General features: G+C 34.4%; 1 protein-coding gene across 1 annotated transcript in view; it reads left to right on the top strand.

The window, feature by feature from the left end:
- LOC149567286 (dentin sialophosphoprotein-like protein) overlaps positions 1–25,468 on the top strand; it is a 63,020-nt gene that overhangs the window by 15,631 nt on the left and 21,921 nt on the right. Inside the window, exons 2-4 of the mRNA XM_089820451.1 lie at positions 5,551–5,777; positions 6,070–6,143; positions 14,946–15,020. Coding sequence (XP_089676577.1) covers positions 5,551–5,777; positions 6,070–6,143; positions 14,946–15,020 — 376 coding nt within the window. The remainder of the gene's footprint in view (positions 1–5,550; positions 5,778–6,069; positions 6,144–14,945; positions 15,021–25,468) is intronic.

The raw sequence follows: 25,468 nt of genomic DNA, 5'->3' as shown, positions 1-25,468 counted from the left end.
ATGGTTTTCAAAATGAACCTATGGATTTTATTGATGAGCCTAGAGATGGGCAAGGAAAATGATTGAAGAGGCTGAAAATTCTGTAGCACCAAAAGGAACTTGAGGAAAGCAAAATACCTCATAAATACTCCAGCCATGTTGCCTTTATGAGTCAAATCATCAAATCAGAACCAACTAGTGTTGAGGATGCTTTCAAACATCAAGTCTGGTAAGATGCCATGCTAGAAGAATACCAATCTATTCTTAAGAACGATGTTTGGACATTGTACCTGTAGACCGAAAGATAAATTAGTGGTTTCATCTAAATGGCTCTACAAAATAAGACATGATGTAGATGGTAGTATTGAAAAATATAAAGCAAGATTTGTTGCCAGAGGCTTTTCTCAAAAGGAAGGACTTGATTATGAAAGAACATTTGCTCTAGTTGCTCGATACACCTCTATCAGGGCTATGATTGTTATTGCCGCATCAAAAGGGTGAAAAATTCAACTAATGGATGTGAAAACTGCTTTTCTTGATGGCATAATAGAAGAGGAAGTGTACCTAGAGCAACTTGAAGGATTTGTAATACATGGTAATGGTTATCATGTTTGCAAATTAAAGAAGGCTTTATATGGTCTTAAATAAGCTCCTCGAGCACGGTATGAGAGAATAGATCACTATCTTTCGGGCTTTGACTTCTCCAAGAATGGTGTAGATCCGAATCTATACTGCAAAGATAATTAATGGTGAAATGTTGATTCTCATTCTTTATGTTGATGACTTATTGATTATGGGGGAAGATCATCTCATTACCAAATGTAGACAAGATCTAACATCTGAGTTTGACATGAAGAATTTGGGCTCTCTACTCTATTTCCTTGGTTCAGAAGTATGGCAGCATGCTGATGGTATCATGTTAAATTAAGGAGAATTCACTATTGACATTTTGAAAAGGTTTGAAATGATGGATTGTAAAGCCATGGCCACTCCAATGGAAACAATTTACTTACGTTAAAAGAAGTTGCAGCAAAGTCAGAATTGACAAACTACACTCACTACCAACAAATGATTGAATCCTTGATGTACTTTTTCCACACTAGACTTAATGAAGTACGCTCTGATACCACTTGATGAAGGTACGCTCTAATACCACTAATGAAGGTACGCTCTTATACCACTGACGAAGGGCCACACCACCCTAAGCGAGTCTAGATCCACAGTCTGGTAGAAATCTCTGAGATCTCAACTTGTGCTCGCAAGCCACCAAGCAACCTCCTTGTTTCTAAACCGCAGCCACTAGCTCTTCTCCAACCTTATCCAAGATCCAAGCGTAAACTGCCTCACATTCGGCGCTCTGCCTACACTCACAAGTCCATCACAATCTTGCTGTAAACTACCTCACATTCGGCGCTCTGTCCACAGACTCAGGAAAACTCACTCTTCACTTCCTCCTTCTCTTTAACACCGTGAAGCCTTCCAAGCTTTCCAAGCTTCACCTTCCACAACTTTCACCTTTCCAAGCTTTCCTTCCAAAGCTTCTACTTCCTGAGCTTCTCCTTCTCAAGCTTCCACTTCTCAAGCTTCTACTCCTCGAGCTTCCACTTCTCAAGCGACTCCTTGAGCTTGATTAGAAATGCTCATATGCCTTGCTTAAATAGGCACTTACCACCCAATACATGACTTATCCACAACCTTTTACATCTTCCACAACCTTCTACAACTTCCAAAACTTTCTACAATATTCATAACTTTCTAGAATTCTACCCACACACCTCGATAAATGGAATGACAACCATTTATTTTTTATTTTTTTCTATTATGCCACCTATGCACCTCGAAAATAAAAATCCTCTTTTCCTTTCTTTTCTCCTTTTTCCCCTTTTTTATTTTTAAAATTATTTCTCCTCTAATTTTCGTCACTTTCTCTCTCCTCCAATTTTTTTTTTTTTCTCAATAATTTTTCCATGCAAGATGCTCTTGCATCAAGACTAGACATTTGTTATGCAATAAATGAACTTATTTGGTTCATGTGTGAGCCAAGACAATTACATCTAGTTGCAGCAAAACACATTTTTGAGATACCTATGTGGCATAGTTGGACACGGTTTAAAATATAATAATGAAGATCTAAATCTGCATGGACATACCAATTCAAATTGGGCTGGAAGGGTAGATGATCGGAAAAGAACTTCAAGGTTTTGTTTCAGCTTAGGATCAGCTATGATCTCCTGGTTTAGTAGAAAGCAATCTTTAGTTGCACAAAGTTCCATAGAAGTCAAGTACATTGCAACATCTATGGGAGCTCGAGAAGCTGTATGGTTAAGAAAACTTTCTGTGAAATTGTTTGACTTTGGACAATTCTTGGATCCCATTGTCATTCACTGTGACAATTAGAGTTGTATAAGTCTTTCAGTGGATCCTGTATTCCTAACAGATCAAAACACATAGAAATTCCTTATCATTATGTTAGAGAGATGGTGGAGAGGTTATCCTATTGAGATATATTAGTACTAGTGAACAAACAACATATATTCTAACCAAGCCTCTCTATCCAAGACAAAGGTGGTATACTTTAGAGGTAAGCTTGGTACGGTAGAATTGTAATTTTATCTAAGATTGCATCTTAGCAATATTTATTTATTGTACTAATATATTCTAAAGATGTTTAATTTGTAAACTCTTAATTGTCATGTGTGTGACTCCATGACTTCATGTGAACATCATTGAGAGGTGACGATGTTTCAAGGATGAACACTTACACTTCTGATTGTTCTTGTGAGCTGATGACTTTAGAGTAGTTAACCATACTATCATGATGGATATCATGTGACTTGATATCCGTGGACATGTCATAATAATTGATATGTCTTAAAAGTAATATCAAGTGGTGGATATCATCTGAACTGATATCTATGGATAGCCATAATGAGTTATATTAATGAGATACTCATGGTGGGTATTATGTGATGTAATATCCGTGGATATGCCATGAACAACGATCCTTATGGTAGGTATCATTGTGACTTGATGCTTGTGCACACACCATAATGGATATTGTGGGTGATGATGAATATCATGGACATGTCATTACTCCTGAAACCACAATGAGGCAGTATTGTTCTCTCACAAGCTTATGGTGGATATCATGTGACTTGATATTCATGGATATGCCATAACTCCTGATATTACAATGAGTTGATATCTTTCTCTCTCATAATAAATGGATCTATTGTGTTTACATTAGGATAGTAATTATCCTCCCTAGCTAAGTGGGAGAGTTAAAGATATGTAGCTTTGGTCAGATAAATCTAACTGGTGAAATCAAATGTATAATTGGCTCATCTGTCTTGAACATTTGATTCCTAACCTTCATTGTTGTGATCATTTGCAACATCATAAGATGATTGTGTTTACCATAATAATCTCTGCTATTTATGATTTTAGTCAGTGATAATCACCGATTATATATATATTTAAAGTGATTGTATTATTAAATATATACATATATAATCAATGAACATATTGGTCTTATCATATTGATAATAATTTGTCTATGGTTGCAGTGAATGTCAATTATGCTTAATGTTAGTCTTGCTGAAATATATTAATGAACAACTGATTTTGTTACACCTTAAGTATCGAATCATGTCTCACGTAGTGAGATGACTCCATGCAAGACCATATGGTCTGCGTAGAGCCATGTCTCTATGAGAGACATTGTCCTTTGATCATATACATACTGGAGGCCGTTCTCATTCTCGACAGTGTACAGAAATCAAAGTGCAAAGCAAAAATTCATCAGTTCCTCATATATATATATATATCTCAACAACAACATTTACTTATCTCAGATTGCTATTGATATTGATATTGAGATTATAACCGATTGATATATATTATAAACTAATATCAAATTGATATTGATATATATCCAAGTTTATTATTGTGATACTATGATCAAGACATTGAACGATGTATTATTCGATCTGCAATAAATAGGCATATACATCTGCAGAACATTGATTAAAAAAATCTGATCAAAACTTTAACAGATTCGAGGAGCTGTAATCTTGAAATCAAGTTTAATGTAGCTCAGATTTGTTTTACAAAATGCTTACGCCAATTTCTTCTAGAACCATGTCATGTGCCATTTCTTCCAGAGGTTGTGATGTTGGTAGAGTGGATGGTAAAGAGATTTTTTTATATTGACAATTGCCAAGGAATCGGTACAATTTGAGAAATTTTTCTTTTTAAAGCCTTGGGGAACTAGGAGTATGAAACAGCTATGAATCATTAGGGAAAATGTTAAATATGGGATTGGATTTTTTTTAAGAACTGTGCAGTCGCTGGAGAGGAATTATTACTGATCTACCATGAAACACTCATAAATTTCCCCATGAGTGAGTCACCCTAAGTAGAACTACAAGCATTCCATCTTGAAGGTTCCAAACCTGAACCGGGGGAACAACCAAGGCCCATTACCCTCTATTTGTCTCAAAATTTTTTGACTGAACCTTTCTAAAGGGATTTAAGATATTCATACCTAGAATAATGAAGTCAAGCTAAAAGGGTTCTTCAAAGCTAAGTGCCAGGTTAAACTGTCTCTCATTTATTGAATGCTGCATGACTTGGAGTTCCAAAAAAGGAAAAATATTTCATCAAAAGGGTTTGTTTTCATATGAGGAAGCTAAATAACTACCAAATAATGATCTACATTATTCTTCTAGAAAAACTTAGAAATCAGAAAAATATCACAAGCATTCTATAATCGTGTGAATAATATATATTTCACTGCAAACTGTCCAAATGTTAAATAATGAAATCATATATATTTCAACCTTTTGAGTTTCTGCCATTTTAGCTTAACTGAAATAATACAGGGAAAATAAATTGGATCTCTAGAAGTAAAACAAAAAACTGGATAATTCATAAGTATGCTAGTTATGAAAAGTTTACCTCAGTGAATAACCTTGCAACAAGTATTTTGATTGATTCGCCTCAAGTTTTTTCAATAAAGAAAAGTTTTATAAATCTCGCCAAACTCAAATAAAAATAAAAATAATAAGACAGAACACAGGAAGACATTAACAAACTTGGTTTTTGCAAAAGGGTAATCTTCACTTTTCAAATCATTTTTTAATTACCTTTTATTATATGCATTGCCTGGTAAATTTCAAGAATGTTTCAATTACTGTGATCAAAATCTTTCTGTCCTGAACATTATCCATTGTTTTTGATTGTGTGTTTGCATGTTTTGCTTTGTAAATTACATTCAATATATATATCAACATAACAGCATCTGCATTTTTTCAAAATTAATCATCTCCCTATCCTGGCTTTAAAAACCAATATGACATTGTAATTTACCTTTATCCTTTGTAAATTCTTTTTGGTTGGCCAATATTGTCCATCACATTGTCTTCTGAAGTAGTTTTGTATTTTGGTCTTTTGCATTGACCATAGTGGAGGCATTTAGTGAAGCTTTGTGGCAATCCTTTTATATATATAGGCATTATTCAAATTCCACAACCAATTACATTTACAAGGGTTACCTATTTGATTCCCCAGATTATTGATGTGGGTGGCAAAGAATTTAGATTTGCATGGGCACAAGAGCCAGGTGACTTGTGTGACATATATGAAGAACAACAAAGTGGTGAGGATGGGAATGGTGTACTAGTTGAATCTGGTTCTTCATGGCGCAAATTAACTGTCCAGCGCACCCTCAATGAATCTGCCAGGGACCGTGTAAAAATGAGCTCAGCAGAGGCAGAACGCCAACAGAAATCAAGAAAGTACGATTCTGACTTTTGGAAAGGCTGTTGGTCTTACACAAGATTTGATAAATTTCAAATATGTTTCTATTTTCTCATTTTCTCCATGGATGAAATTCAATCAGTAACACTCTTGTTTCTTTCTCAATAAATCTTTTGCATCTCAAATTTATCATCATTTTGGAAAGCTATTCCTCTATCTCTATTTTTGTCAATCCTATTCTGTTTGTTCTTGTATATTCTGCTTTTACTTTTTGATTAAAAAAAGCATAACATATTTTATGTATTTCTATCATTATTTAATTGATGGCAGGGCAATAATATTGGATCACGGAAATCCTGTGGTGAAAAATCAAACAAAACCGGTGTTAAACACTTTGAACGATTGTAAGTGTTTAGCTTCTGTTTTTTGGCAGTAATTTCTTTTCTACGTGAAATTTCTGTAATGTTATTTCAAATGGATTTAGAAAGATCTTTCTTTGTTGTTTTGTTTTACTTTCCTATTACTTGCTGTATTAAACCAATGCCACTTGGAGTTAATTGGATGGCTCTAGCATCATTGAAATCTGACCTTCATTTTGAAGTTTAAGACTCATGCTTTCTGTTGTCAATTTTTATGGCAATGTAGTGAGTTGGAAGGTTAGCCTCCATTTCATTAAGTTTTATAGGCTTCTTTGAAAAGAGCACTTTTGGTGATATCTGTGTGGCAGGAAGATCTGCCATCTGATGTGGAAAATGTGTTCTATGTAATTTGGAAACATTTTCAAGCAACAAGGAACTTGTTTGGCAAAATGTAGTTGAGTGGAAACCTTTTTTGCATGTTGAGAAGGGACAAAATTGGATAGACATATTTAAGACATGCTGAGTACAGGAACATCTTAAATAAATTTTTGCAATGTTAGGAAGCAACCTTAATTAGATGTAACAGGTAAATTCTATCGTATTATATACCTCTAATGTAAGCACATTACTAAAAGCTTTAGGGTGTAATCTTGGAAAAATATTGGTACTTGGACTAAAAAATTACTATTATGATCAGTTCATGTAGGATTTAGAGCTTGATTATAGACTTCTTGATTACCTCTGTCTCTAACATTAACTATTGGCAAAAGAAAATTGAAAAGGATTCCAATTTGTTGTATTTGACTTAAGTATTTATTAACTTTATAAGAGAATTTAACTCCAAAATATCAGAAACACAGAAGTTATGCTACAAAGTATTGTTATAGATGAGATAAGATGAAGAACAAATTCTGTGAAATTGACTTCAAATCAAGACTTACACTGACACTGACAAACTATAATTGTGCATGAAAAACGTAAGTGTTTAGGGGCACTGTTTCTAAAAGCAAAACTCTTGTGCCTGCATACGGATGACATATTTCTGGTATATTATTATATGGATCAAACAAATAGCTTAGCCCCATCCCTAATCATAAATGAAACTTCAGTTACGATAATTAAGGTTATGAAGTATCAGGATGTCATGTTTAATGGACAGACATTAGAAAAGACTGCAAAATATAAAGATCATGCTACCAACTTGTTAATAAACTTTACATGAAATGAACAAATAGAAAATTACATAATTGGAGGACAGAAACATCTGAAGTAAATGGAAAAATTGTTTCATGCATATTTTAGGTATTAAAAGTAGAGGGCACTTCTTGAAAACTTTGGATGCTCTGATATTATCTAATTGCTTATGAGAAGAAATGTGTGGTAGTGTGTTAAGGAAAACTAGTCTAGTATTTGTAGAAATATAATCATATTTCAGGCATAACACTATGGAATTATAATAAAATCCAAATATTCATGATAGTCATAGAGCTGACATAACACCACAATAAATTAAGGCGATTTAAACTTATGTTCAGAGTTAAAAAGGAACTGGATGAGATGGTAAAAAAATGGGATCCTTTATGTGTACAAGTAAGGATTGTTCTCACAATAAATAAAACCTAGCTTGAAAAAGAAATTCATGATTAGATAGAGAGTCTTCAATTTCTTTTAAGACCGTATAACAGTGAGATGCAATACTGTTTGTGGCAATCTGTTTCAGTACACAAAGGAATAAGCTGGGAAGCAGACTGCGCAAGAACAAAGTTAAAACAAGGTCTGGCTTAACTTAAGTAAGCAACTATCCTGTTTGCCTTTCCTCCAACTATCCTGTTTGCCCCTGTGAACACTGTCCCCAAACTTGATTTTACATAACACTAAACATAAAACAAACTAAAAAAACATGACATTCTCTCACAAAACAACAAGAAGCTAGACAGTTAACATACTGAAATCTGTGTGATTTTAGATCTGGTCTTTAATTTAAACCTACAATGTATGTTTTAATTTTGGAAGATAGTTCTTACAAACATTTGTTCTGTGTTTAATACTTTTATGTAGATGATTTGGTCTGTATTTTCAACCTATATAGTATAAACTATGTTATAATTTTGAAAGTTAGTTTTTATAAACCTTTGTTCTGTGTTTAAAACTTTTATGTACACCAAAAGATATGCGTAGTTTTTGTTTATGCACATTTTTAAATTTGTCTTTGGCATGATTGTTTCCACTCTGCTCGAGATCCAGGGGGTTACTTGAAAAAACAGTGTTTTCTGTTTCATTATTAAGTTGTGGGTAACTCAAGATTAGATTAAAATACAGCGAAGTTACAAGGATCTCACTTACAATCTCCTGGAAAATTTGAAATTGAATATGTAAATTCTGTGACAAGACATCATAATAAAACATATCTTAAACTGCATGATGTACGATTGACTATGCTTCAAATGCAAGATAACTTATCCATGCATTTTTTTTTCATTTACTTCCATTTTGTAAAGAGTCACATGACACATTTGACTGTAGGAGAAAAATCATTTTGGGAAAAAATCAGCAAACAAGTATAAGATTTACTGAAAAAATCGTGTAAAAGCAGAATTAAAAAAAATGTAAAAAATTGCAGCAAAAGAGATAAAAACTTAAGGGCATTTCGATAGCATACAGATGTAGAGAACAAGTAAAATCTAGTCTATCTCAATTGTTGAAAATACATTTTGTCATTTATATTATTCATATTGCTGATTGCATAGGCAAATCAGTTGACTTTGTAAGAGGTCATCTACCAAATAGTTGCCTAAGTCTGAGGTCAAATATTAGTGAAATCTATGAAGTAACTGAGATCAAAATGAATTTTAGAAAATAGATTTTGTCATTTATATTCATATTGGTGATTATGTGGTCAAATATTCAGTTAACTTTTTAAGAGGGCAGTCACTAAATAGCTATCGAAGTCTGAGATCAAATATCAGCGAAGGTAATGAAGTGACTGAGTTCAAAACTTATCAGACTTTTGAAGAGGGCACTCACCAAATAGCTGTCTAAGTTGCAGATCAAATGTGAGCTAAGTCTATGCAGTAACTAAGATCTAAATTTATTAGACGACAACCTAGCTACTATTAGGATTTTATTAAAATTGGAAACCATTTGAAGAATCAAACAATTTCTTTGCAATCGAGGCAAATTTTTTTGTAGGGGTAGTTCAATATTTGAGAAAGCTTATCAAATCATAGTCTACAACTGCTTTATATTCCCTAATGGCAATTGGTAAGTCCTTTATATGGGGCAGAATTCAACGAAAGACATTTATTTAGTTGAAGTAATAGATTAGCAACCCACTGGTTTTGGCAATACCTTGCTTGCAACTACTACTCTAGGTGGAGACCAATGTTAATGATAAAACTAATATATACATTATAAAATTTTCATTATTATTAATTATTAACTTATTATATAACTGTTAATATAATACTAATATTCAATAATAATGGAATTTTTATAAACTACTTTATAAAATTTATTGTAATCTATAGGGATAGAGGGCTATCTATATTAGTGCATAATAGTTATAAGTTCAATATTAATGCACAATATTAATTGTATATTTCATTGCATTAGAATCCATGGGGCAAGGCATGTAGAGAGCTTGGGTTGTATTGAAGCCACTATTTAGAGCAAATTCATTAGCTACTGCAACACTATCTCACATGCCTACAATGTAGGATTATTAAGGCCCTCTCAAATTTGATTGATGATCCCTATTGCTCCTTCTGCTCCTTTCTTTAGTATAGAAAACTAAAGGGACAAAATAACAAACTATTTCCACACCGATTCTTCGTTGACTTCACTTCTGTGTTAGAATCAACCATATATAATATCTCCAAATGGGATGTTAAAAAGGAAACCATAAAATCTGCAAACTAGGGCAGAAACTGATAACCAAAAAAACTCTGCAACTAAGGCATAATTCTGGAAATGAACTTGCATCAGATTAGCCTCATTACATCTCAGATTTCCAAACAGATTTAGGACCATAAACATAAATTTTTGAGAGTTATTATGATCAGAAATAATTTGAACCTAGAATTTTCAGAAAAGCATGTCTAAATTTTCTCTATTTTTTCTGAGTTATAGGCAGGAAAGTAGATGGATTTAGGCACAAGAATACCTCAGATTTATTTCTGAGCTTTCTCAAACCCTAGCCATTCCTCAACCATGAGTTAGGCTTCCAAAAAGACCAGCAAACAGATTGATTTAGCTGCTTCTTTGCAGCCATCCCAAAAGGTGCTTAGAGCTTGACAATTGACAGCTGTAGATGTTCACCAATCTGAATCTTCAATGCTGATCAGATTAACGAGACTCGCCGTGAGCCGTCTAAGTCAGCGAGTTGAGTTACCTCAGCCAGGTCAAAATGACCTGTGACCCTGGCTCGGCGGGTCAATTTGGCTGACTCAGCTGACTCGGCTGGCTGACCTGGCTGATTTTTAATTTTTGTTTTCAAAATTTTCTTAATACATCTAAAATTTACCTTTGTACTTATGTAATCGATGTATGTTATGTATGTGATCAATTTACCTTCTATTTCATGATGTTATTGTGTCTTTAAGCTTAATTCAATAATGGGTGCATGTAATTTCTTTAAATCCTAAAAAGTCTCTAAATTTCAAGGGTTTTGTCACTTTGCCAAGTCACTACCCTATCACAAGCGAGTTTGAGCTGGGTCATGAGTCGAGTTACCCTTGCCAAGTCCGGGCCGGGTCCAAGTCTCGTTACATTAATGCTGATATCTTTTTCTAAATGGTCTTCAACTTGATAAATGCTTGTAGCCTTATAATTTGCAATGTGCTAGGGTTTCATAAACTGAAGTTATTCCACCAAAATACACTCTTTTGACTATGGAGAACTTGAATGTTTCACCGAGATCAGTATTACTCAAGGGTTTCAATCAAAGTTGCCGGAAACTCCTTTGTCTTTGTTTGGGCGCGCGTATCCTCGTATCCAATTTGGAAACGTATCCAATATTGTCCGGATACACGTCGAATATTTGTACCCATGTTTGCCTAATAAATTTGATTTTTGAACTGTACCAAATACTATGGGATTTTTTTATTTTAAAGCTTTGATGTAAATCTTTCCTTTAATGTAAAAAAAACTATATTAAAGCAATTTAAAAAAAAAATTGTATAAACAAAACTTCCACCGAATGAGAAAGGCAAATAAAATGTTTTTCTATTTCAACAACCCATTTTTGGGTTATCTTCTAATGCAACTCTACTATGTTTACATATTGTAAAGCATTAAATTAACTTTAAATATTTATGTAGCATTTATGTGTCAATATTACTTTTGAAGTAATGAAAATCTCCTACAATAACTTAGAAAACTATGTTAAATATATTTATGTGTTATTTATTAATGTCGTGTCCAGCCGTATCCATATTGGGGTTCTTAAAAAATGGCCATATCCATACCCAATACCGTATCTGTATTTGTATCCATGCAACTTTGGTTTTAATCCTTAAGCCAACTTAGTAGGAATAAATGAGCTCTAAATGAACCCGTAAGGTGTTTTATAGCATCTTCTAAAACATGAATCAATCTTCACCCTTAATAGTCCATCTCCTAATCCAATAATCTGAATAAAAAACCTACAGTATGCACTAATGCAACTCGTTGAAGTTGGGTGCCCCACCTTGGCTTTTTCTCACGTTTTTTTATCAAGTCACTTAAGTACATGAAAGAGGGGATAACTTAGATCCCTTGGCTAGGCATCAGTTATAGTCTTAGCTGCTGGATTCATCCTAGACAGGCCAGATCCGGATTCGTGCTTGGATCCTTGAGGATCTGGGCAAGATCATTGATTCTGCATATGGATCCGCAGGCCGCTGATCCTGACGGATCCACACGCAGAATCAAGGATCCTCAAGGATCCAAGCCACAGCCTGAGGATACACAGGAAAAATCAGGGATCCTACTCAGATCCTCCAAGATCCAAGCCACAGCCCGAGGATCCCCAAGGATCATAATTTCATTTTGTAATTCAGTAATTCAATGTGAGTGTGTTGATTTTCTTTATAATCATGAAAATAAATCAATTATCAAGTATACTAGATTCATAGATCCATACTAGAATCTTTTATTCATACTATGAAATGATTTAGTTTTAGAATTATGTATATTTCATTCATTTTTTTAAATATAAATATATACACACGAATCCTCCACAAATTATAATCTGGGAAAAAAGTCTCCTGAATCCATGGATCCAATTCACGTTCCCAAATTGGATTTGTTTCACAAATCGACAACTAAGGTTATAGTTGCCTAAAAAGATGTGCCCAACTTAAAATTACTAATGTTCACTTAAGTTGCATCAAAAGACATGCACTTAAATTAGAATATAGAACAAGCCAAGGACTATTTCTTACCCAATGATGCTCTCTGTCCTTTTCTGCTTGGTTAAATCAAGGAAAGGACAACCAATGCTGCTAATAGTTGTGCTTTGAGTTGGGTACATTGCAGTCCTTCCTACCCAAGGAATGCTTTTTCTCAAGCGTTGAAGCCAAATCTTCTTTCTTTCCCACAGTGCATTTTTAAAGGCAAGTTTTTCCACTTGATGAGATATTCAAAACATACCTTATTCCTCAATCTTTTCTCCCTCCATTGCAAAATTGTTTTTGATCAATTTGCGCTTTTCATCCATGGTAGTTAACTTGTAGAAGGTGTCACATGTTGTCCAAGTGTCTTTTGAGGCATGACACATGGAACACATTGTGAATCTTGCAAGTAAATGGCAGTTTGAGCTCATATTCTACTTCAGTCCTCTTAGTCACTTTGAAAGACACATAAAACCTAAGTTACCTGGTTTGCTTCCTAGCACTCCAGACCAGGCAAATTTTGAACGGGTCCGTGGTCCCGGTCCTTGTTTGCCTATGGGTTTGAACCCAAGCAGTCTAGTTCATCCAAGCCAAGCCTAGGTTAAACCAGGGCAGACTTAAGTAGACCAATTGCGAACAAGTTAAAGTTCCACTGAGAAACATTCTGTAATTTAGTGCAGAAAAACATACTGCAGACACCGAGTAATAAGTTTAACATTACAAAACAAAATTTACTGAAGTTCAGTTATTTATTACATCGATTTTTTGTAGCCCTCAAGATTTCTTCCAGTGAGATTTTTATATCCAATTGCTGAGAACGATCCATGTCTGATTGATTGGCAGCTCTATATAGTGATAAATTATATTTTAAACATTAAACAATATCTTCAATAGGTTAAGGGAGTTGAAAGCTACTTTTTAAACATTTTTCAAATAGGATCTTGCATTGGCTCCAAAGAGTTCATTTATTAGAATTTAGTCCTCTTGTGGCACAAATTTGTAAAGTCGGACCGACTTTTTGTAGTTAATGGAATGAGAACTAAGAGAGGGTATTAAAGTGGTATTGTAACATTTAGTTTATAATGGTCATTTAAGCCATTTAGTTAGTTTTTAACTTCCTATTCTGTAAGTCAGTTATTATGTAGTATCTTTCTGTTCTGTCTATAGTTCTTGATTGTTTCTGTTATGGAAAGATCTTTGTAATTGCTTGTATAAGGAGTTTTCCTCTCTTCTGTTTTATACAACAAACAGTTATTATTTCATGCTCCGAATCCAAGATAACTGATCCATGTAAAGCTTTATTCATTTACTTTTATACCGCACCATCTATTTACAAGCATATTAGCAAGTATAAGGGTTCATATTTGCTTATATAATTATATCATTTATAACTATGCATAAGAAGATTCAGAAAATCTAATGGTGCCACACCTCCATCCATCTGACCTGTGTCATTTCGATGGTCAAGTTAGTTAGAACTCTATCTTGTCTTTTTATGCTTTGAACAGGTGCTCGTGTGCATGCACACACATTAATTCAAGGTTCTTCTTGTCCCTCTGTTTGCAACTTATCATCTCTATCATATCTCCCAAGCAATGTTCATTTAAAAAATACACTAAAAATTTAGAATTCATTATGTCCCTCTGGTTTTCAACGTGACATCTCTATTGTGTCAAAGAGAAATTGAAACATGATAGAATTGGTTCTTGATAAAAAATTTTCACTAGAAAAAGTACTATATTATGGTCCTGCTTATCTAGTCATCTAAATGTCATTGCTTTGCTGACCATTATTTTCCTTTCTATTCAAAATTTTGAAAAATTTAGAGACTTTATGATATGCTAATTATTATGATGTTGGGCTACATGAAATTCATCTTATAACGATAATCTGAACTACATAAGCATTCATCTAGATTAACTACTTGACCATGAGAGTTATGTCAGTTGCAGTATCATTTTTTTATTGATATGGATAAGCACTTCCAGCTTTCAGTTTAGTGCAAGCCTTGGAAATCAATAATCATAATATTTTTCTTGAAAACTTTGTTATAATATACTCGAATATAATTGAATATAATTATAAACCAGAACTTAATGTTTAAAATATAGCTGAATGATTCTGCTTTCACCTTTTTAATATCTCTCTCAAATGGGGTAAGACAAGATAGGCGGCTGGCAAGCCTATGCTTTGTATATTCTATATGCTAGAATTCCAGATCTTCACCGATGGCAATATCTACAGTTGTGTAATCAACTCATCTAATTTCCATCTTTAAGATGAAGTTTTCTTGTAGCTAATGTGAGATTGTTGTCAAGCTTTAGCTTAATCTTTTTCAGATGAGATGTTAAAATTATTGTGCAATTACTTTATAGAAACTTTGAAAGACTGAGTCTATAATACAACTCTGATGTATATTTGTATATGTTTTTCTTCCATTTGTCAAGATGTAAATTAATAACTTTTGCTTTGACAGCCAATGCACGTAAGCTACAGCTGAAAAATAAGAAAGAGCCTCCACCAAAAAAACGGAAGATTGAAGGAAGTTCAGGTATGCGTTATGCTGTTTCTTTTCTCTCATGTATCTAATTTCCCAAGTAAGGTGATTAGTCAAGGCTAGAAATTACCGCCTTGGTAAAAAATGTTGACCATGTATACTAATCATTCATTTTTAAAATTAATTTCCTCAATACATGCACAAAACAAATGAACATAGCCACGTGGAGGGTTAAATCTCTCTTATATCATTATAAGAGACCAATTATGCTATTGGTCATTCAGACCTAGAAAGCTGAAATTAGCTACGTTCCCCCAAGTTTCCGGGATGGGTTTTTGGGACAGCAAAAAAATTTGCTGATTTTGAGGACCGGGGGGGGGGGGACACTAAATGAGGACGGCTATATAACAATAGGGAAAATTGAAATATATAGAGAAATTTAAAATATTTATATGAAAACATGGATAAAGCATGTACTTATACATAATAGAACTTTAAAATATAAGAATCAGCAGAATCCACATGCCAAATTTCAAATTTGTGTTACTTTGAGAGTCAAAGTCTAATTTGTTCTAGAAGTCAAAAGTCAAAGTCCCCTAGGTGTCCCCAAGTCTTTGAGATGTTTTCGGGATAGGGATGACTGAAAATATACTGGAGACACGTCCCTAGGTAACACTAGAAAATTAGTCTATAACAGTCGTCACATTTAAAATAAGTTATTGGTACATTTTGCACTTTGCGCATAGCCTACTCTAAAAAGGAAAAATTTCATACAATAAATAAACTAACCAATCTTTTTTCCCACCAATCTACGTGGACACTAAAAAATGATCCACACTTATGTGTGCCCTTTTAATATATCTTCTATATTGTGTGTTTGATCTTCATCACTCATCAATATCGTGTCATTCTTTTATTAATTAAATAATGAAAATAATTAAATCGATTAGTAATGTAACTAATGTTCATCCTTTAATTTGCATCATGTCCTGTTTGACTAAATGACCATGTCAATTAATTCATCCTTCTCGGGGTAAAAAACCATTAATTTGTCCCTAGATCCTAGCTTTGATAAGTAAATTACATTTATGTGTTCCTTTTCCTAAGTTGCACAATTAATTATAATTGGTTATATTTTGAAGTTTCTTGGAATTTCCTAATTCCTAAAGTCCTTATTACTAATTTGTGAGGAACATTGAATTTAAAATCCAAATAATCTCTCATATTTCCATGTTTTATTTATTTCTAAAATCTAGCTTTTTATAATCCCTTAATTTGTGCTTCATTTCCTATTTTCAAGATTACACCTATTAATTATTTTCTACCTACCTCATCTCTTACACTTTCCTCTCTCAAACTCTTACACTCTCCAAGTTAACTACTCATCCATTTTTCAAGTTTCCAAACGAGCTTTCACTAATTTTGGCTTATTTTTAAAGTGAACTTCAAAATCTTGTCATAAACAATAGCATATTTCCAATTCAATGATATCTTTCCAATTGTGCAACAATTTGCTGATTTGGACATCTGGCCTTCAAATTCTATAAATTGAGATCAATTCTCTTCATTTTTCCTAACCATCACCTTTTGAAATTTCTCGTCATTATTGCCAATTTCTCACTTTTATTCTATAGGTGCTTTTTGTTATAATGGGAGCAACATATCAACATGGACATTGAAGTCCAATTGAGGGAGTGCTTTTGATTATATTCTTTTTATGTTTTGAGCATTTTATTTCAATTGCATTAGTGGATAAGTTAAGATTTATTTTGTATGCTTTTGAGGTTTGATGGTTGCCTTGGCATTCAATGATTTCTGAATTTTCCTATCTTACACTAAGAAGAAAAAACCTAAAGCTATCCTAAACATGTCTGTGAATGCTATTCTATAAAAAACTTCATGCTGTAATTTGTATTGATTATATGAGCACCTTCTGAGCTGTACTCACAAAGATCATGTGAGCTTTTGCTATCTACCACATTTCACACCACTATTTAGTACTGCAGTCAGCTCAGGTCGTTGACCTGAAAAAGCTAGGATTTTTGAAATAATTTGTTATTTATAAATTGATTAATTGAATAACCTGAATTACTCCCAAGTCTTTATAGAAGTGCTCTGATCTATTTCTGCATTCATTTATCTATTTTCCCAAGCATTTCCTATTATAAACTCAAGCATTTGAATCCCATTTAATCTTTTGCCATGCTATATCCATGTTGAGTAAATGGAGTGCTGCTTTGTAGAAAACATCAAGGTGTATTTTGTTATGCATTTTAAGGTGTGGAAGATAATTGTAAAAGGTTATAGATCTATGGTTGCACTGATTCACTCTCCCCTTTGAGTGCCTTATAGCATTTACAATTGGTATCAGAGCCAAGTTCCCTTCAGGGAGCCTAACAACTTGTGGAATATCCTTAAGGCAAAGATGGAGTCAGCTACATATGTGAGATGACTTGAAAACCAACTTGTAGAAGCTGAGGATGCCATTGACCAATTGAAGGAACAATTCAAGAAATCAAGAGAAAAGAGGAAAGAACCTTGTGATCAACTGGAAGCATATAGCAATAGTGAATCTTAGGAATCTAAGGCATTGGAGGCTATGCCACAAGAGAATGAGCAGCTGCATAAGGAAAAAAAAATATCAAGAGGGACTTAGAAGCCTTGTCCATTAAGATGGTGAAGAAATGGAAGCAAGGAAAACTATAGAAGAAGCAAGGAAGGCAACAAAGGATGCAAGGAAGGTTGTAGAAGCCCTAAAGACTAAGGTAGATAAACTCTTCAAATCTGACCAAGAGGTTTTGCATGCACATCTCCATGAGACTAACGAAGAAAAAAAATAACTTCAAGAGGATATTGAAAATCTGACAAAAAGCAATGAATGTCTGAAAAGGGGGAATGAGAGATTGCAAGGAGAGCTGAAAGCTGTGAATGATCTATTGAAGAAATTCAATGAAAGTTTTACAAAGATCAATGAGAAACAAGAGTCAAAGGATGCATGGTGAGACATATGGCCTTGGCTATACCAGTTGTGAAGTTGGTAAGTCTTCTAGAATCCAAAAGGTCAAGCAAGCTGACAAGTCTCCACCTAAGGTAGTCAAAAGAAAACCTGGTAAAAAACCTATAAACTTGTTTGTTTCAATTATCGCAAGGTGGGACATATTGGTAATGTTTGCAAGAATAGGCCTAATACTCTTACCGTTTGATTTTTCATGAGATGGGACATATTGCTATTGTTGGTGGAAATAGACCTAATGTTTTAATGGTCATTATTACAATTGCAATAAATATTGTCATAGAGCTAATGAGTGCAGGATAAGAATGAACAATCATGGATCATTTGTGAATTGACAAATTCCTTATCAAAATGAGAACCGGTGGAATGTTACATGCTCACATTGTTACAATTATGGTCACATGACAATTAATTGTAGAATGAGGACAAACATAGGCAATGCCAGACCTTGGAGAGCAATTGGAATGACATGTTTTCATTGCCACAAGATTGGACACATTGCAAGGTTTTTCAAGTCAAGGAACAATTGTGTATACCATTCAGTTAGCAAGCAAAATGATTAGAAAGACAAGAAGATTGTAATTGTTGAGGAAGACCAGAAGCCAAATGAATCAAGTTTGGGTGATAAAAGATGAGAGCAAACCATTAGAAGGATCCATGTCTTCATTTGGTGTGGGGAATTCATTAACTAAGTAAGCTTGCATAGATTTGGGGGGAGCAATTACTGTTAGATGAATTTTTGGACACCCTAGAAGTATGTGCGGTAAGATCTATTTGCATATTTAGATGTATAATGATGTTTGGAGATATGTTGTGAAGTTTTATTCAATTGCATAAAGTTTTATTTTATCGAAGGTAAGATTTTTGGTGCTAAGTGGTGTATGATTATTTTCAACTGGTGAATCATTAAATGCTAGTCTACATTAGTAGATAAAAGGTGTTTTTGGATTCATTTCTCTTTCATGCATTCAAAGAGGCAGTTTTGGAGCCGCAAAAGTGATGGATTAAGCAATTAAGAGCAATCTAAGTGACCAAAAGGAAGTATTTGTAGTGGCTTTGTGAAGACCAATGAGTCGTGTTCAAGTTTGCTCAATGGGAATCCTAGTTTCAAAGTTTCAAATGTATTTACTAGTTCTCAAAGCTTGAATCAACCGTCTTAGTCATGTGTAAACCAGTTGTGATTGATATTATTGAGAGGGCATGACTGAAGTTTAAGAGACATCCTTTCAATTCGATTGAGGTTGATCCAATAGGTGCTCTATCCAACGTGCCGTATGAAGTGATGCATGTTGAGGATGTAAGGGTTTACTGCGTACATATGCTATATGTTAGAGAATTTGGGTTCCACAATGATCTTTCACTGGTGTAAGGAGGAACACAAGGTCATTGCAAATAAAGGTTTTGCGAATGCAGTGTACTTCCTGAAGGATTTCGAGGATGAATAGGCGAGATATGTCTTGACTTGTGTACATGATCAGTTCATGTGGTTAGACTGACCCTACAAGATCACTAAGGAGGCCATCCATGCAATAATTGGTTTTTGTGCTGCTAGTGATGTTCCTACATTGAGAACTACACAACAAGATGAGCTCATCCAGTTGACCAAATCAAGGTGGGACACAAGGGCAATGATGGTAAATCATATTGTTGATCCAATGGTGAAGTTTTCCTTGATGGTAATTCAATGTAAGGTATATCATTCTAGTAGAATGAACAATATTCAGACCACAACTATTCTCACTGCTTCCTGGATGGTAAAGGAAAATGTAGATTATGATCTTTGTAAAGCAACAAGGGACCAATTATGCTTGAATATGGAGAAGATCAAGAAAGACAAAAGGCAACCCTTCAAGTACCTTGGAAATTTTGGAAATAGGGTTCCCATTGAGAAAACTTGAACATGACTTTGATCTTCACAGAATCATTGCAAATATTTCCTATTGGTTGCTTAGATTGCTCTTAATCGCTTAGTCGATCACTTATGTGGCTCCAAGACTGCCTCTTCGAGTGTGTGAATGAGAAATGAATCCCAAAAACAACTCTTCAAGTACATTTAGGTACTCATGGGCTTTTCAATTAGTTTTGGAATTTCTTTCCTGGTGTTGGAATTATCACATGGCAAATGGACACACTGGCAATAGTACAGATCAAGAATTGCATTAGAATGCTTGGGAATAACTTTACAAGTGAAGTATGGGGCTACTTAAAGAGTTTTTAGAAGGAGACACACCCGAGAGAGTGGATTTGATCTGCTATAGTTGAGAAATACAAGGATACAATATGCTTCATGGTTGATACAAATACTTGCCTCATGGAAGCAGTAGAGCCAAGAACATAACGGGTTATGCCTATGGGCTATGAGGCAGAAGAAAACTTGTTGACTGTCTATGCAGAGGATTTGCTGTCCAAATCAAGAGATCAAAGTGTTCCAAGGTTTGGAACATTTGGTGAGAAAGATAGGGAAGTTTTTAGTGAATTAAACCAACTGGTCATTGAAAAGAAAACCAGGAAGTGGAGTGATTTTCTTTGAAGAATGAATTTACAATGGAACAAATTGTTAAGGCAAGAGCTAAGTATCAAGCACAATAGGCTGACACATCTGCTACTGCAGGAGATGATGATGAAGAGGTTGAAGTCGTATAGTCAACAACCGGTAAAGCTCCAACTGATAGACTAACAAGAAGCACAAGAATGAAAAACGAAAAATGCACTCCTCCAACGGAATTGCCAGGGAAGAAGAAGGATAACGCTGCTATGGCTTATAGGCTTGAGCCTTCTAAGGGCAAGAATGTATCTAAACAAGTAAAGGAAGCTGATAAGAGGAAGAAGGAGAAAGCACAAAGAGAAAAGGATGTTGATAAGTAGAGAGTAAGGAAGAAAATCAAAAGAAGGCCAAAAGCAGATGAAGGCCAGTTGAATATAGTCTAAGATAATCGGTGCTCTTACCCTGAAGATTATTCAACCAGATATGAGTAAGTTTGTTTCTATTGATAAGATTGTAAATAAAGTCAGAAAATGGGGTATTTTTGTAGAAGTAAAGAACTAATATGATAAATTAAATGACGAGGAACAAAAAAAAATAGAGGATGCTGTAGTGTTTAGTATGAGTAAAGCTCTGATTGAGTTGCAAGGACAAATTTCTACATCCTTGTATGATAAGCTTGAAGCTAGATGGAAAATTTCACTAAAGCAAGATTAAGAGCTTATTGAATATGTTTTAGTCCAATTGCAACTGGTATTGTTAAAAGAGGAAATCAAGGGAATTCTTGATAAAACTAGACCAGCTTTAAAAACCAAGAAGAGATTGACTAGGTTGCTAAGGAGCAAGTCTCAATCTGTCCAAGCTGAGACAATAGTTATATTGAAGAAGTTTTTGGGACTGAAGGAGCCAAAGAAAGAAGTGCATGTAGTTGAAGATGAACCAGAACTAGAGGAGCTTAAGATCACTCATACAAATGAGGGATGGAAGATTGGAAGTGTATAGGTTACTATTGATGATATTCCTATCCTCAATGTAATGGTTGATGATGCCACATGGAATGTATCTAGCAGTGAGCAACAACGGGTATCGATAGTAGATATTACCGGAGGTGATGAACATAAGGTTGAGCAAGGACATATTGAGGATGCACAGTTGGAAGGAGAATAGAGAAGCAAAAACAAGTAGTAGCTGTGCAAATCTTAACCTCTCTTAAGAAAAGTGTTGATGAAGAGGATGAAGATGACATACTGGCCATTGAAGTGCCTATTGAAGTCAATACTTTGAGCCCCAATGAACTCATAGAAATTGCCACAACGATGCAATCAAAGGAAAAGACGTAGATGATGAAGGTACAAAAGGACACACAAGTGATTCAATCAGCTAGAGATGTATTGTCAGACTTGATGCCAGAAGTAGATTGTGATGCATGTGCCACTCCAATTGAACAATTGGATAAATTGGTGACTGCTACAGGTGAACAAATGCAAAGCTTAGAAGATGCAGCCATGTAAAAAGTCAAAAAGAACCATGAGCAGAAGAGGTCAAAGAAATTGGTTCGGTCTATGGCACTAAACAGAGTCATATTGACAGTTAGTGTCAACCAAGTGAAGGAGGCATTGCTGGGAGGTGGTAAGTTACTTGCCACTGTATTTGATTTCTCAAAGTTTGTTCAAGATCTTGAGAAGAGAAAAACTGAAACCCAAGAGGAATTGAAGAAGCTAATAGCCAGTTTTGATCCGATAAGTCATTCAGCTACAAATTTTGGTGTGTCGGTAAGAATAGTAAATCATAAGCTCAAAACATTCAATAACATGCAGGAGTAAAAGATTGCAATATTGTTAGAGCTGCAATACAACTTGATTCCTAAGATAGACTTCCTGCAATAAGGTACAAATGAAGCAAAGGTAGTATTAGCATTACCGGGTATGTGTATAGTTGATGCATTAGAAGAGCTAGCTTATTTGTTAAGAGGTCAAATAGTTATAATGGAAAATCTATTGAAGAATTGGGAGAATGCGCTTCAGGTCTTAAAGACTAATTTCGCAGATGTTTTCAGCAGAATTTAAATATAAAACAGTAATAATTTTTGGCATTTTGTATATCTTTTTGCATAACTTTGTCATTGTTGTCAAAGGGGTGGTGGTGAGTAGTTAGAGGATAGCGAAAAATTGTGGATATAAGTAGTTAGAGGTCAATGAACATCTAACGGGGAGTCATGTAGAATGTGTTGGCATCAATTGAAGGGTATTTAATCTTGTTTTTTACCAGTTATCAGAGATTCTTATTAGCTAGGTTAGACACAACAATTTTCAGTAAGTGTTGCCATCAATGCCAGAGGGGGAGATTGTTGGCATAATGATGAAGTTTGGAGAGATTGTTGGCATCAAAGAGCATGAATTATCATAGTGGTATTGTCATTGCTAGTAACTATTCTGGAGTTGATGGATCAGCTGAATTAGTGGAAGAATGGATCAAACAATTAGAATTGTTGATTGTTCAGTATACTGGTGACATGATAGCCAGTCATAGTATTTGTGACGTGTGATGAGGAGTTTGATGTTTCAGAGTTTGCGGTTGATATGGAAGCATCATCAGAGGCACATTTTTGTAAATCTAGAATTGAAAGAGTACAGTTTAGACAGTTAATGAGTTGAACTGGAGACAACAGTTAGAACAATGCAACCTATAGGGCAAGTTGTTTAGATTTGGTAATCTGGTATAATCAAAGTGAAAAGTTGATTTGTTTGATTGGTAAAATATTTTGGGATGACATCAAAGCACATAAATCAATGGATTAGGATTCGCTCATGAAATTTGAATTGCTTGTGGAGCTCACTCATGGTAACATGTTTAGGGTTTTTTCACTGGCTTGAAATAAGTATAAAAAGCATGTTGTCAATTGAATTATGGTATGTTATTATTGGAAATGTAGAGTGTAACTAAGAGGGGAGGGGTGAATCAATTCCAACAAAAATAATTCCCTGCCCCTAGATGTCAATTCTAACTTTCATTGATCATGCAATATTGTCCAACTCGGTTAACACTAGAATATTACTGTCACTTGGTTAACTAGAATATTACTGTCACTTGGTTAACAAAGCAATCTTATGATTATTAATCCGCTGTAGGCTTTAGTGACTTAGTTGCAAAAACATAAAGCATAAGAAAATAACATGAACACAGACCACACCAAGATTTAACATAGAAACCCAATTTGAGAAAAACCACCTTGCAACTAGTCACGATATTTTTCACTCTTCTGAAGTGAGCCCTATTAGGAGCCAACCATGTCAAAGGTTACAATACATACTTTTAAGTATGACCTTGTTAGAGGATTTAGATCACTCTGTTAGGAGTGGCTTGGTTAGAGGTCTTCAAACACTTCACAATCTTGAAATGTCACTTTGTTAGAGGATTTACAATATGACTGTTAGGTCAACTCTGTTAAGAGATTTCTTTATTGCTACAATGGTTAGAAGGTTACAACAATTTGACCTGATTTATAAAAGAACTTCCTTTGCAGATTCAAATCTTTGTTCTTACTTGACCTCTGGATACTTACTGATCAAATGTTCTTTGCAGCTTGTTTTTCACACTTTCCTTTGCCTTCGCTCACATATCCATCTTATTTCACTTCTTATAACTTACTCTTGATCCTCACAACTTGACCTTTCTTATATATCCTAAGATAGGACAAGTCGACTTGAATATTGTTCCAAATAATCAATAAACATCCAAATTGTCGACCTCAAATAATTAATTATTAGATAATTGCATTCTATTGTCACTCGGTCAATACTTAGATTGAACGCTCGGTTAATACTGAAAGTCCTTTGATGCCTGACAACTTGGTTAATACTGCAAGCAATATATCCTTCATTAACCAACTGCTCGGTTAATATTGAAATGTCTTCATTACCCGATTGCTTGGTCAATATTGAGATATGCAAGGTTAATACTGCCAGCCCTTCATTGCTTGGTTAATACTAACATTTGTGTAACATCAATGACAATATACAATTGAAGAATTGTTTCCAACAAACTCCCTCTTTGACATTGATGGTAACACAACATGTTAACATAAACTAATAAAAGTATGAACAATTGAATAATATTCTTAGTTTTATTCTAGTTCTCATCAATACCAACTCCCTCTGATATTCTGCTTGGATTTGTCTCAATTGCTTCCACTGAATTCTCCCTCTTACTTCTGTCAATACTTTGCTCTAGACTACTGTCATTTTCTCCTTCTTTGCTTTGAATTCCATCATCTGATTATCTTCTTTTTGAGATACAAAATTCTCCCTCACTCTTCCTTTCAACTCTCCCTTGTAGCTCTCCCTTGTTGACACTACAAAACTCTCCCTCTTTGACATAAAATGCCAAAGGATATAAACTTTTGAAGTTTCTATGTACCTTTTGTATTGATTCATATCCAATATGTTTTGCATTTTATACCTGAAGTGTGACAACTTGCATCAACTTGATAGATCTTCAATGGAACTTGGTTGATGCATCACTATTTTTTGCTTTAGTGAGCATTAGATAGGGGAATAACGCCTAGTTTACCTCTTAGATACATAAATGCATCCTTAGGTAAAGCCTTAGTAAATATATCTGTTATCTGCTCCTTGGTGTACACATATTCCAATCTCACCTCTTTGTCTTGAAGCAATTCCCTTAAGAAATGATACTTGATTGCAATGTGTTTTGTCTTTGTGTGCATCACATGATTTTTGGATATATTGATTGCACTTGTTTTATCACAGTAGATAACTACCAGTTCTTTGATTTTCTCCTTCATACCTGACAATAGTTCTTTGATCCATATTGTGTTAGAGCAATTGACTGTTGCAGCAACATACTCTACCTCTACTGTGGATTAAGAAATACAATTTTGCTTCTTGCTTGTCTAAGATACTAATCTCTTTAGTGCTTTTTCTATCATCAATCCTTCCTACCCAATCCGCATTAGTAAAGGCTCTTAACTCAAGATTTCCTCCTTTT

This window comes from Cupressus sempervirens, chromosome 3 (assembly GCF_028749045.1).
Source record: "Cupressus sempervirens isolate cs-2001-9-10 chromosome 3, ASM2874904v1, whole genome shotgun sequence".
NCBI classification, from domain to species: Eukaryota; Viridiplantae; Streptophyta; class Pinopsida; order Cupressales; family Cupressaceae; genus Cupressus; species Cupressus sempervirens.
This window is presented reverse-complemented; position numbering and strand designations above follow the sequence as displayed.